We start from the raw sequence: 12706 nt of genomic DNA, 5'->3' as shown, positions 1-12706 counted from the left end.
TTTTATTTCACTTCTCAACCCCTTATGAACTGACGTTTTATCATAAGATTAATTAGGTTATATAAAAACAAATGAAATTAATTAAATAAAAAAAAAAACAATTAACTTTAACCTTTTCTATTTAAACAGTAAAAAATAATCATTTGTAGTCTGTAGAAGTTACAGTTTGGAAATAGAAATTTCACATTTTAACACCCACCACCGGAAACTTTTTCAGCGGTGAGTTGTTGTAAAATCTGCTCTTAGATTATTTCTGCATCACATATAGATGACTCTAGCTAAATTTGGAGTCTGTAGGAGTTATGGCTTAAAAAATAAAAATGTTCATTGTTAAACCACCCCCGCAACCCCTTGTGGGGTGAGCTACCGTAAAATTCGTTCATAGACTATTTCTACATCTCTTACAGAAGATTCCTACCAAATTTGGAATTTATAGGAGTTATAGTTTAAAAACGGGAATTGTTCATTGTTAACGCCCCCGCAATCCCCTTTGGGGGATGAATTTCTTAAAATCCGTTTTTAGTTGACCTCTACATAACGAAAGTAATATTCCTACCAAGTTTCACATTTCTAAGTCCTATAGTTCCCGAGATTTCGTGATGAGTAACTATAGAAATTGCAATACTTCGATTATCATCGAAATTTTTAACGTTTTAGCAGAATTTTTTAAAATTTTCTTACCTATAAATATTCTCCTGACAATTCTGAAGACAACAAAAAAAAAGTTAACCCAATCGGTTCAGCCGTTCTCAAGTGATACTCGATCATAGATACGGCATTTTATTTTTATCAAAAAATGAGAGTAGGTGTGCAGGGGTGCGTGGGAGTTGGTGGGTGGATGCGTGAAAGTTTGTAAGTAGATTCTTAGCTGAATGTAAAAGAACATTATCCGTTTAGTAAACTCCGTTGAAATCCATGAAAACAAAAGAATCAAGAGAAAACGCTTGTCTTTTGTTTTTATTAGCGGGATAAATGTTCATAAAAGTAAAACAGCAATAAAAAAATGAAGGAACGTTAGAATTCTAAAAATAAATAGCCATAAACCATCTAGGAAAAATTTCGCATCGAATGGTGGTAGTTTCATGTCGATACGATCAGTGGTTTAAGCGTGATTGAGCCTCAAACGAAGACCATTTTCATTATATATATATATATATATATATATATATATATATATATATATATATATATATATATATATATATATATATATATATACACATACGGACATCATCGCGGGAATAGTCAGGGAAGCTTCCTAGGACTTCAAAACGTCAAGATCTGATGAGAACTCGATTTTCGAAAAACGGGGTGAAACCAATAACTTCCCGATTTTTGAAAATTTTCAATTTTCTTAGCGGGAAGTTAAAAAATTACGTGATATTTGCTGATCCCCCTCCCTCTCCCCTAAGTGAGATTTGGTAAGATTTAGCTTGATCCCCCTCCCCTCTAAAACACCTCATGTAGTTAATGGATGCCCCCTAACTGCTAATAATTTATATTTTAATTATTTCCATTATATTGTAACAATGTTTCATAGCATCAATAAATTTTATATCCTAAAATTATATGAAAAACGCACAGGTAATTGATGGCTTAATATTATGGCTTTTATTCAAAATCGAAAAAAAAAAAAAAAACAAAACAATCAATGAATATTTTCATAATAGTTTTATTCCATTATATAGTATATTAATCAAATTACAAAATCTTTTAGGAATGTTTTTTATTCACTTACAATGCTATTGTGAAAAAAATCTTTTAATATAAACTCTTTTAAATAAATTTTAATTTTCAAAAAGTTGTGCCTCACTTTCTTTATTGTTCTCTAGTTGTTTTATTATTTTATAGTAAGAAGTGACATTTGAACGCTTTATGTTATTAGCATCTCTAGAATAAAGTATGACTTGAAAGTCATATAATTTGGCCAGGGAAGAAAAAATTTTTGAGAATCAATTATTTTTTAAGTACAAAAATAGAATTATTCGGCCCGGTCAATTTTATTGACTTTGAACGAGTTTTATATATTTTTATGTATCAACAGTATAAATTTTAATAATTACATAATTTTTATCTTTTAATCCTTCATCATAACATAATTTTACCAGACTTCAAAATTGTCGTGGTAAACGCCGTGCTACTCTGTTTAAATGCAAATTACTGAATTATTTTTTGCTAGTTATATATCTTCGTTGATAGAGTTGTATTTTTCAATATTTAACAATAAATATAATACTGACTCCAACAGGAATAGATAATGTTTCATTCTTTTCAAATCAAGTTTATTTATTGACCTCAGTTGAGAAATAGGAAAAAAAAAAGTAATGAAAAAAGGTCACACGCTTATTACATTAGAGACAAAAGATTAATTAAAAAAAATTAACCATTAAAAAATTAAGTTATAAATTATAAATCCGTGTTATCCAAAGTTGCATACTCTTTGTAAATTGTACAAAATTATTTTGTTATTTTATAACTGACACATTTCATGAATTCATAAAATCTAATAAAAAAAAAAAAAGAAAAAAAATGAGTAAAAAAATTAGATTTGATAGTTCTAAAAACCAAATCTACATATGCCGGGTATTTCCCATGTTAATACCACTTTGAGTCGCTCCTTTGTTGGTACCATATTGTAAGCTTATAACTGTTTGTCCAGCTCGTAATTGCTCATCGGAAAAGATACGGACATTCTTTTCAGATTCTTTTGGTCCAAGACCTGGTTTACCAAAGTTTTTAGCCTGAATAAAAAAAAATATGTATAATACTTAGTGAATTAAATTATGTGCTTACATTAATCCATGTTATGTCCACCCAGTCTTTGCATTCGAAAGAATGAAGACATATAATGCATTTTTAATTAAAGCTGTCGTCAATCAAATTGTGAATTTGTATAAAGTTAAATGATATAGCAGGTGCATGAATTGATTTGATAATAATTACTTGTTTCAAGTATATCAAAATAAATATGTACCTTTCTTCCAAGTGATTGTAAGCAAATGACGACAGAGTTAAGATTTTGTCGTTCCCAAAGATCAACAGTTTGGAATGTTTCCTGAGCTGGAACACCAAGAATTCTCGCTGCTTCCAGAAAAGCATTGATATTTTCCATACATTTAAAAGCCATTTTCGATTGATTAATTTTTTTTATTGAACCTTCCTGGATTTTGTTGATTAATCTATTCAATTGGTCAAATTATAGTAATCATAATAAGTTTCTTTTTAAAATTATCATTCTAACAGATTCCTGGTTGTTAATTATCTTTTTAAGATAGTACTTGCATAATTGATACTTCAGTCAAATACAATAATTTTTATTTTAAAAACTCAAATATAGAAATTAATAAATTTAAAATAGACTGAAAAAACTTTCTTCATCTTTTTGTGATTGTCATTCACTTTATCAACTTTTGTACAATAATAATGCAAAAAAGTTTAATTTATATAGTATATACCTGCAAAGAAGAGTTCCATCCTTAAGAGTTTCATAAAAATTATCCATGTCACCACTCGTTTTAATATCCTCGCCTGTAATCATTTTAATCCATTCAAGACTTTCTTGCGCTAATTCTTCACTATATTTACTGTTTATCTGAAAAAAAAAAAATAATAATAATAAACAAAACAATTAGTTTAACATATAATTTACCATTATGAGTAAATTTAAAAAAATTTCGATTTTGTTCACATTTTAAAAAAATAAAAAAATTAGGGAAAACGGTTGAGCCTGAAGAAAGCCATTCCTGCAACTTCCCGCTAATTTTATACCTAAGCGCTTAAAATTGCACTCACGACGTTTTTGAGTCTTTTTTAATGTAACTATCTTTTCTCTTTTCCTATAATATAAAATTGATGACTAAAATAAAGTTATTTCAGTATCAAAATTATATAGATACTAATCTGTGAAAAAGTAGCCTTAACGAATCCACAGATTTGGTAGAGTCTGTCGTCAAGTTCCTTTCAAATCCGTTGTAAATGGAGCGCCAGACTACCGAGTGTGTTTACTGTAAGCAGAACAGTATTTCGAGGTTGCAAAATTTTATTTAATTCTACGGTACTTCTTGTTCCTAAATCTTATATTATAACAGTAATTCATACTTTATTCTACTGATATTAATTAATTACATTCAATTATAACAATTAATCTACTTGAAATTATTCAATTTTATCAGCATGAACTATAGCAACGCAAAAATTTCGATCCTGACTTTTTTTCGATGAGCAAAGTGATCTACCATAGACTAAATAATTTAAGAATGCATGGTAATCCAACAGTAGATGGGAAACTACAGTTAAAAAAACATATTTCACAGCTTGCATCTACACTCACCAGATTTTAGTGTTTTGTCGGCAATTATTCTCTTATTTATCCATTTTTAATTTTCGGTGGAAAATTATTAAATTAAAATTGTCAATTTTTATTATAATTACAAAAAATACTAAAATCCGAACAAAAACAATTCCACAGTAAAAAATAGCGTCAAGTCCACATTCACAAGACTATTATAAGAACAAAATTTTTTTCCTTCACAAAAAATATAAAATTAAAAAATCCAAGTAACTGACATGGTTGTATATGATTTTCGATAATTAAAAGAAATTTTGTTGTAAATTTGAAAATAAAAAAAAAACAATTTTGAAATGTACTTGGTGTGCGTCATTGTCTAATTAAAATTTTTTTAAGCCCTAATAGATCGATTTCACGAATTTTAAAAGAAAAAAAAATATTCTGCCACCACACACACACATTCTTTATTGGTACAGGAGTAGAGCGCGCGCAATTTGAATTTCTAGTTTTTTTTTTATTCTATTATGAAAAACTTAATTTTTCAAAGTCGGAAAGTTATTGCTTCTATTGCGAATTTGGAAAGTCGAGTTGTAATGAAATTTTTATATTCTGAAGCCATATTGGGAAATTAATTTTAATGATCTTTATTAGCTGTACGTAAGCTAAGTAAATTTTGAATTTTGAAATCCACAAACCCGACTAACACGAGAGATAACCAAAAAATTTTTAACAAAATGTTCAAAATTACTTTTAGTTTTACATGTTGCTTAATTTTTTTAAATTAATTATGTACATTCATATTTTTTATGATAATATATGATTTTTCTAGTACAGAAACATATTATATAGTTTTACTTCCGCAATCCAGCAGATCGAATTCGGAAATTAGAACAGTGATGATTGATGATATTCACTTTTCACATACATTAAAGAATAAACCTAAATTATCAGTCAAACGATTACAAAAAAAAACCTGTGTAACTACTTAATAAGTTATTGAGAATATAATAAATCTTATCAGGATACTCATTATTCATGAACAAATAATACATAACAATAATACATTGTTTTCTAGATTTAAGTTTGATAATTGTTTAAGTGGAGAATTATTCTTATTGACCCTAAAATTAAGAGATTGATTTTTTCCGAATTTCGTCAAAAATAAAATTATTTGAGTCCGAAAAAAAAGTTGAAATCTTAAATTTTTTTTTTTCTCTTTAAATTGTTTGTTTTCAAAAAAATGTATTTAAAACCATTGTATTTGTTTGAGTAAATTCTATTAACAATTTTTGGTAAGTATTTTCTTTTATTTTTAACATTAATCCTGTTAAAACTTATTGAAAAATTTATTTCTTATGATTTTTATGACTTTTATTTTGAATTAGCCGTAAAAAATCGGATAATTGGAAGATGAAATTAATATTTGAAAACATTTATTTTTCGATTGTTTATTGACAAAAATAGAGTGGTTTCTGTTTCTAGATAATTGCCATAACTTTTTATAACCAAGCTAGGATCAAAGTTTGATCCAGTGCACACTTTAAAGTATTATTATCTGAAGGTGTGTGCTCCGAGGGTTAATAATATATAGTTATTTGTCAGATCGGAAGTTAAAGGAAGAAAATTAACAAAAGAAATACGACCATTAATTATTGAATTACTTAACTATTTCCTTAATAACTCAAAAAATTTCCTACCACAAAGTTTGGAGCTCTTGGAGTTTGAAAATGCATTTTTCCTGTATTTTCGAGCTCGAAACGTTTTTAAAAAGTGCTTTTTTTCAAAAATTTTAGTTGTAATATCTTCCAAACGAATCAACCGATTCTTATGCGGTTCACGCCATACGGTGGCCTTTTTTTTTACAAAAAAAAAAAAAAAAAAGATACTATTCTACTTCAAAAATAGTGTAACAAAAAACACTTTTACAGAATTTTTTCGACAATGAAAATCGGGGTGAAAACAATAACTTCCCAATTTTTGGAAATCATTGATTTCAATAATAGAAATTTAGAAAAGTAATGGTATAATTGGAACTGTTGAGATATTTAATTGAACCATTAAATACCCTTGTTTCAATGTTGGCATTGAATTGGATTTTATTAGGAATAAAACATTGACGTATCTTACGATGCCCCAATTAATAGCTGTTTAGTTAATCATTTACAAATAAAATTGTTGACCCACTTCATAAAAATGGTGTGTTTGTTGAGAATTTTTCACAAGTCAAGGACATCCATTGCAAGTCATGATTCTCACTATAGCTTGAAAACGATTGGCAGTAAAAATGGCCTTCATTTTTTCTCCATATAAGGCGAGCATACGAATATATGATGTGTTTATTTCTTTTGGATTACAAACTAATATTGCTGCATCTTTAAAAAAATTCACACCGCACCCAAGGATAATTATATTAATTAGGTATATTTAATCTAGCTGAATCGATAATAATATTTAAAAACTTGTACTTTATACACTTAAACTATAGAGTGATAGACACTGTCTTGTATTGAAGCAACTTTTCAAGGTCATTGTTTGCAAACAGACTATGTTGGAATATGTATTTTTTTAATGATAAATCATTCAAGTATAAGTGTTTTTGACCATGCTTTACCAAAACTGGAATAAGATTTTTTATCTATGTATAATTTATTTTAAAATAAATAGAAAAATTATTCCAATCACGCGTGCGATTAGTTTAAAGGTAACATATGTTATGAATCAATCCTAAATAGCGTAATAAGTAAGTAAAAAATTATCTGTAACTCTTGAAAAAATTTTTTACAGCGTCTGTACGTAACTATAAGTTTTCATCATTCGTGTTTAAAACCTTAAACACATTTCTGTATAAAGTGTTTGCTTCACAAATAATAAAAAATTCATTCAATTGATAATTGAGCCGGCAGATTGTAAATAAATTTGATTTATCATATTGTTGTTTATAAAAATGTCTGGATCCAATTAAGCCAACTGCAATAATTATTTTCCGTATTTATTTTATTTTTTTCTTACTAGCGAATTTCTTTATTACTTCATTTTTATAAATCCAAAACAATCAATACTTTTACTTAAAAAATATGCCATTGTTGCGCGGAAAAATTATCGGTTAAAATTTCGCTTTTAAATATTAGTGTGTTAATTTGATAAAATCACGTTAATTCGATACACAAAGATAATAAATACTTGAAATAATATTTTCTACACAAAATTATTTTAGCGCAATGACGGAAAAATTTTTATTAATGTCTATGATTAAAAAATCCATCAAACAATTTTTATGTTCCAGATTTCTAAAAGTACGTAAAATAAAATGAATTGTTATAAAGCGAAGTATCTCCATTGGTATGATAAGACGATGCTATTAAAAGTAATGTGACGTATTGATATATTTTTCAAACCATTATCACCTTTTTTTAAACTATCGAGTATCAATTATTTACAGTTAATTTCTTCAATAAAAGTGAATGACATAAATGAGTAATACATTTATAAATATATGTATTACGACAGTTTCATAAATAAAATTAAATTAAGTATGGTCAATTTTAAGTGACTCATCAAAAACAAAAAATAATAAAATTCCATCTGCGATTTCGATATTTTTTTTACATATATTCCTCGTATTCAATGAGTTTGTTATTTAAAAGTGAATATTTTGCGTAAATTTATGAAGCTAAATCATGATAAATATTATTGTATATCAAAGATAAAAGAATGTTGCGGTGTTTACTACCAACGGTTTCCTGAATTACTCAGATAACAGTTTGAATTCTTTATTGTATTAGAATACCCATTTTTCCAATAAAAATATCAAAATCGTCCACTATTATTCAGAACAAAAAAAAAACTTTACGTTTCTTGATGATAAGCCACAAGTGATAAAGTATCGTTTTTTTTCTGAGAATAAGTGAGACATACCTACGACAAAACAAACCTAACATATTTATATGAACAGATTATAAAATTATAATGGTAAGTGAACATTTCAAGGTTTTTAGAACTAAAAACTTGTATGTATACATAATTTCGTAATACCAAACCTTGTTGGAGGTTCTGAAAACCTCCTAAAAATGCATGAAATCATCGTTTCTTATAAATCTATTTTGTATCACGCATAAAAATATTTTTCAATAAAAAAAGTGTGATGTTAGATAACTTTAAATACATTTTTTTGATCTTCGTAAAAAAACTTATTCTATGGTTTAACAACTTATAACCCTTATATTGTTTTAAAATTTTGTATAAAATTCAAGGCATATGTGACCGAAATACATAGTACAGTTAGCCAGTAACAGAACGTTATATTTTTTGAGAAACTGAAATAAAAATTTGTTAATTCTCTCTGACCAACAGTTTACATACGGTTGTTTCTGTCATGCGATTATTTCTCTGTTACATCTTTTTTAGTCTCTTGTTAGTATAACGGTGTAATTTTTATATATATCACAATTACAATGAGTATATATCAATACTTGGCATTCTTTACTACACGATTTAATAATGATTTTTAAAACAATTTTCTTATCTTGATAAATTTTAACTTAATAAAATATTCCACTTATCTTACAATAAAAATATAAAAATATTATTTAGCTTCATACGTTTTAAACGTAAATAAGATAGTCAGAATAAATTTGGTAAAGATTTTAGGTCATGATAATTGAGAGATAAGATTATGTACTCATTTAAATGAGTCTTAAAGTAATAATTGTTGTAGAAAATTTTAATTAAAACACTAAAATAATACAAGCTTATAGAATAAAGTAAAAATACTTTAATAACTATTAACCTTTTTTTGCGCTTCTGCGGCAAATCCAGACTTAGCTGCTCTATTGTTTGCCATATTTGTTATTTTTTTAGAAACTATATTTTACTATAAATGAATATTTATTCAAAAATTTGATAGAATTTGTTTTTAAACACGAGATCTCACAAGTACTTCAAATGTTCTCCACTGTTTGACAGTCGAAGTTAAACTGAATACCAGCTTAGAGAGTCACTGTTAAGCTGGTGAATTCCCCGCCCAACAACTTATCGATGTAGGAGCTCGTGTATTGAATTTTCGTGAGCAAGGCACGTGGCCTCGGATATCCAGTCAAACCTGGAGATGATGTCATTCACCAGAAATTACCGTCTTCTTTCTTGAGAGGGGCTCTCGTAGTCCTTCAACACTTAGTCAGGGATGCGACTATTAAAGTTTTTGTTTTTTTCTTTTTTAGCTTCTTATTTATATATTAGTGCCCTCTCACTTTGCAATGAGGTCGTGTATATCATATTGGAATAAAGTACTCGTGTAGTAAACCGTGATTCACAATCAATGATCTACTATTTTTATTTAACAACCATGATCACCATTGATAGGCATATCAACTGCTTTTTTTTTTTAGGAATTAGAAAAAAATAGATCAATTCAAGAAAATATGAATACACCGGCTTTATTAATTTGTTTTTCGAGATAAACGACATCAGATAAATTTATAAATGTAATTACACTGTCAAAAGTTGGGAGTAAATACGGATGTCAATCTGAAAAATATCCGAATACGGAGTTTTTAAACTAAAATAAATTTTAATTAGCTGAAATACGTTTCGTATGTTATATTACTAATAAATACTCCCAATAATTTATGTGAAGTTGAAGTTTTTAAGTATTAACTATATTTAAGCTAAAATTCGATGATCTTATTTTTTATTGTACTATCAACGATTTTTGCGATCGTAAAAAATTATCATCTGGATGGTTCCATTAACCATCGAATTTAGTTAAATCTACCAATCATACATATTAGCGATAGATCATGGTATTAGTATAGATATAAAAAACTACAGTAAGAGAGTCATTAACGTTACCAGAAAATTTTTTGTTGTACCTCACCTTTTTCCGAGATCTCACGAAGTTTTTTGGTACACGTTAGAAATTCTTTCCTCCATATTGTTGAACTATTGAAATAATTATTAAATTGATGCATTATTGAGCTTACTCAATATTAAAACGGAATGACAAATTTTTGGCGAGAATTTTTTTTTCTATATTTAGACTGATACTTTGCTTTAAAAGTAGTCACTTTGGTCTGTAATGAATCATACTAGTATATAATTGTGTGTCACATGTAATATGTTACTAAATTTTAAATGAGTAATAATTAATATAGTTGGGAGGATTAGATGAGGGTACTTAAAATAATCATACTTAGGAAAAAAAAAAAAAAAAAAAAAAACTGAAAGACAGTTGACCCAGCGGTTAAGAAACTTAGTTTTTTTGATATCTTACTTTTTCTTAAAAATTTTTTAAAATTAAGTTGTCGATTTCATTTTTCGTTTTGATCGTTCATTCGAACGATGAGTTAATTCACATCTCATCATTCTCATAAGCTAAATCCATACGGTGACGATTTTTCTGAAATTTTTGTATCTTCCTCTACCCTATTTAAAACAATTTTCAAAATTTTTTCAAATTTTTTTACCCAACCAAAAAAATTTACGAGTTATTTAAAAAAAATATCTTTTTTTTTTGTTAAATAACCATAAATTTTTTGAAAATTAACTTATTGGGAAATTTTTATTTGAAAATTTTTCTTTTAACATGTACATTTTAGAAAAAAAATGAAAATAATTATTTGGATTCATATTCAACGTTTTTTTTTTTAAACTTTCGGAAAAAAACGAAATTTTCGGGATGATTACCATTTTTGATTTTCGATTTTTTTTTATAAAGTACTTCAGTATCTTCTGCGAATTTCCTGCGATTTTCAGAGTGGCATTTTTTTCTTTCTATTTTCTTTTTTAAAAAAGAAAAAAAAAATTTCAATGTTTATTTTTCGTTATACCACTGAAAATTTTTCGAAAGATTTAGAAAACTTCAAAATTCGAAAAAAAAATAAAAACAAAAATAAAAAATGATAATTATTGAAAAGATTTGATTATTTTTCAATAAAGTTAGAGCAAAAACAAAAAAATGAAATTCTTGTTCGATCCATTTTGAAGCAACGCATGAACTTTCAAAAATTTTGAGGCAATTAATTTCAAACAAAATTTGTTTGAATTTATTTTTATTCACCGAGCTAAAAACATTTTTGTTGAATAATTTATAAATAGTAGACTTGAATGGAATGTGACTTTATTTTTTTACACGTTTAAATAATTTACATATCCTAAATGCAGGAGACTTCTCTCACAATCAGACTAAAGTTTTGGAAAATAAAATGCGAAAAAATAATCCAATCTTATCGATGATTGTCATTTTGAATTTTTTTTTAGAGAAGTCAAAAAAGCTATTTTTTTTTAAATAAATTGTAACTTTTTTTTGGTTGGGTAAAAAAATTTGAAAAAATTCTAAACATTGTTTTTAGTAGGGTAGAGAAAGATAGAAGAATTTCAGAAAAATCGAAAATCGTCGGGGTCAAAAGTGGTCGATTTGGCATGAAATGCCCCATGTATAAACCCGAATATGCTAACGATAAACGTTAGAAAAAGTATGAGTTGAGATGTTATTGCTTATTACCGTCCGTATATTTTATGGGTTATTGATCAATTGTTGCAACATCAATCACAGTAGTTATAATTTTTATTTCAACTCTACACTTAAAAATTTTTTTGCAAACAACAATTAAAAATTTTCCAAGTCCAATTTTTTAGTTGTAAAATTTTTTCTGTTATGTAAAAATGCTAGGTTCTAAAAAATAAAAAGATGGAAACAACCTACAGACCCTCGAGGTAGACTCTTTAGGCTCAAAATATAGTTTTAAATCTGTGATTTCGACCTCAACAGTCTATTTTTAGACCGATGAGGGTAAAAATACAGTTTTAAATTTCAATGCAAATCCAACAACAAAAGAAAGGAGGCTCATGAGGCTCAAATAATTTTTTTATTTCGACTCGGGAAGGCATGGCGAAGCGTGGCCTGGTTGGCTTGATCAGTAAATTTTTTTTTTTTTTTTTGACATTATTCTATTTATAATAAATATAACGATCATAGTATACCTAAAAGATGAAGAACCGGCTTACCTGCATTCTCTGTACCCGGCATTTGCACTTAGACGAACGAAACATCATGAGCAAGTATCTATCCACTAGTCTAGTCTTTCTACAAACTCAAAATCAGAAAGAACTATCGAATTGAAATTTAGCTGTAAATACATATATTTCAGTAAAAAATTAGCTAAGAAGTAATAAAAGAATTTCATAATTAACATGTTTAGTGAAAATTTAGTTGAAAGATATAATTTTTTGAACGCGAAGAAATTTGTAAGGTAAAATTTAATAGTTTTATTTTGAATACCGAAATTTGTATTTATTTATTTTTCTTAATTAATGAATTTTTTTCTGTTTCGTCGTAATTTAATAATTTTTTTTTAAGAACTACAATTATTTTTAAGATAAATTTAAGTTTCAGGATTACTAAAAAAAAAAATCCAAATGACT

General features: G+C 27.0%; 1 protein-coding gene across 1 annotated transcript; it reads right to left on the bottom strand.

The window, feature by feature from the left end:
- Positions 1 to 1656: 1656 nt before the first annotated feature.
- On the bottom strand, positions 1657 to 9283 carry Chd64 (transgelin calponin-3). Its single transcript, XM_074240771.1, has 4 exons — positions 9075 to 9283; positions 3456 to 3592; positions 2975 to 3179; positions 1657 to 2741 (listed from the first exon to the last, which is right to left on the bottom strand). Exons 1-4 carry the CDS (start codon positions 9126 to 9128, stop codon positions 2571 to 2573), a joined length of 567 nt encoding a protein of 188 aa, XP_074096872.1. The 5' UTR covers positions 9129 to 9283; the 3' UTR covers positions 1657 to 2570.
- Positions 9284 to 12706: the final 3423 nt, after the last annotated feature.

The sequence above is a fragment of the Cotesia typhae genome, unplaced genomic scaffold, assembly GCF_013202065.1.
Source record: "Cotesia typhae breed Kobodo isofemale line unplaced genomic scaffold, CoteBio_Ctyphae contig_30, whole genome shotgun sequence".
NCBI classification, from domain to species: domain Eukaryota; kingdom Metazoa; phylum Arthropoda; class Insecta; order Hymenoptera; family Braconidae; genus Cotesia; species Cotesia typhae.
The sequence above is the reverse complement of the archived record's forward strand: the minus strand, read 5'-3'. Positions and strand labels throughout refer to the sequence as shown.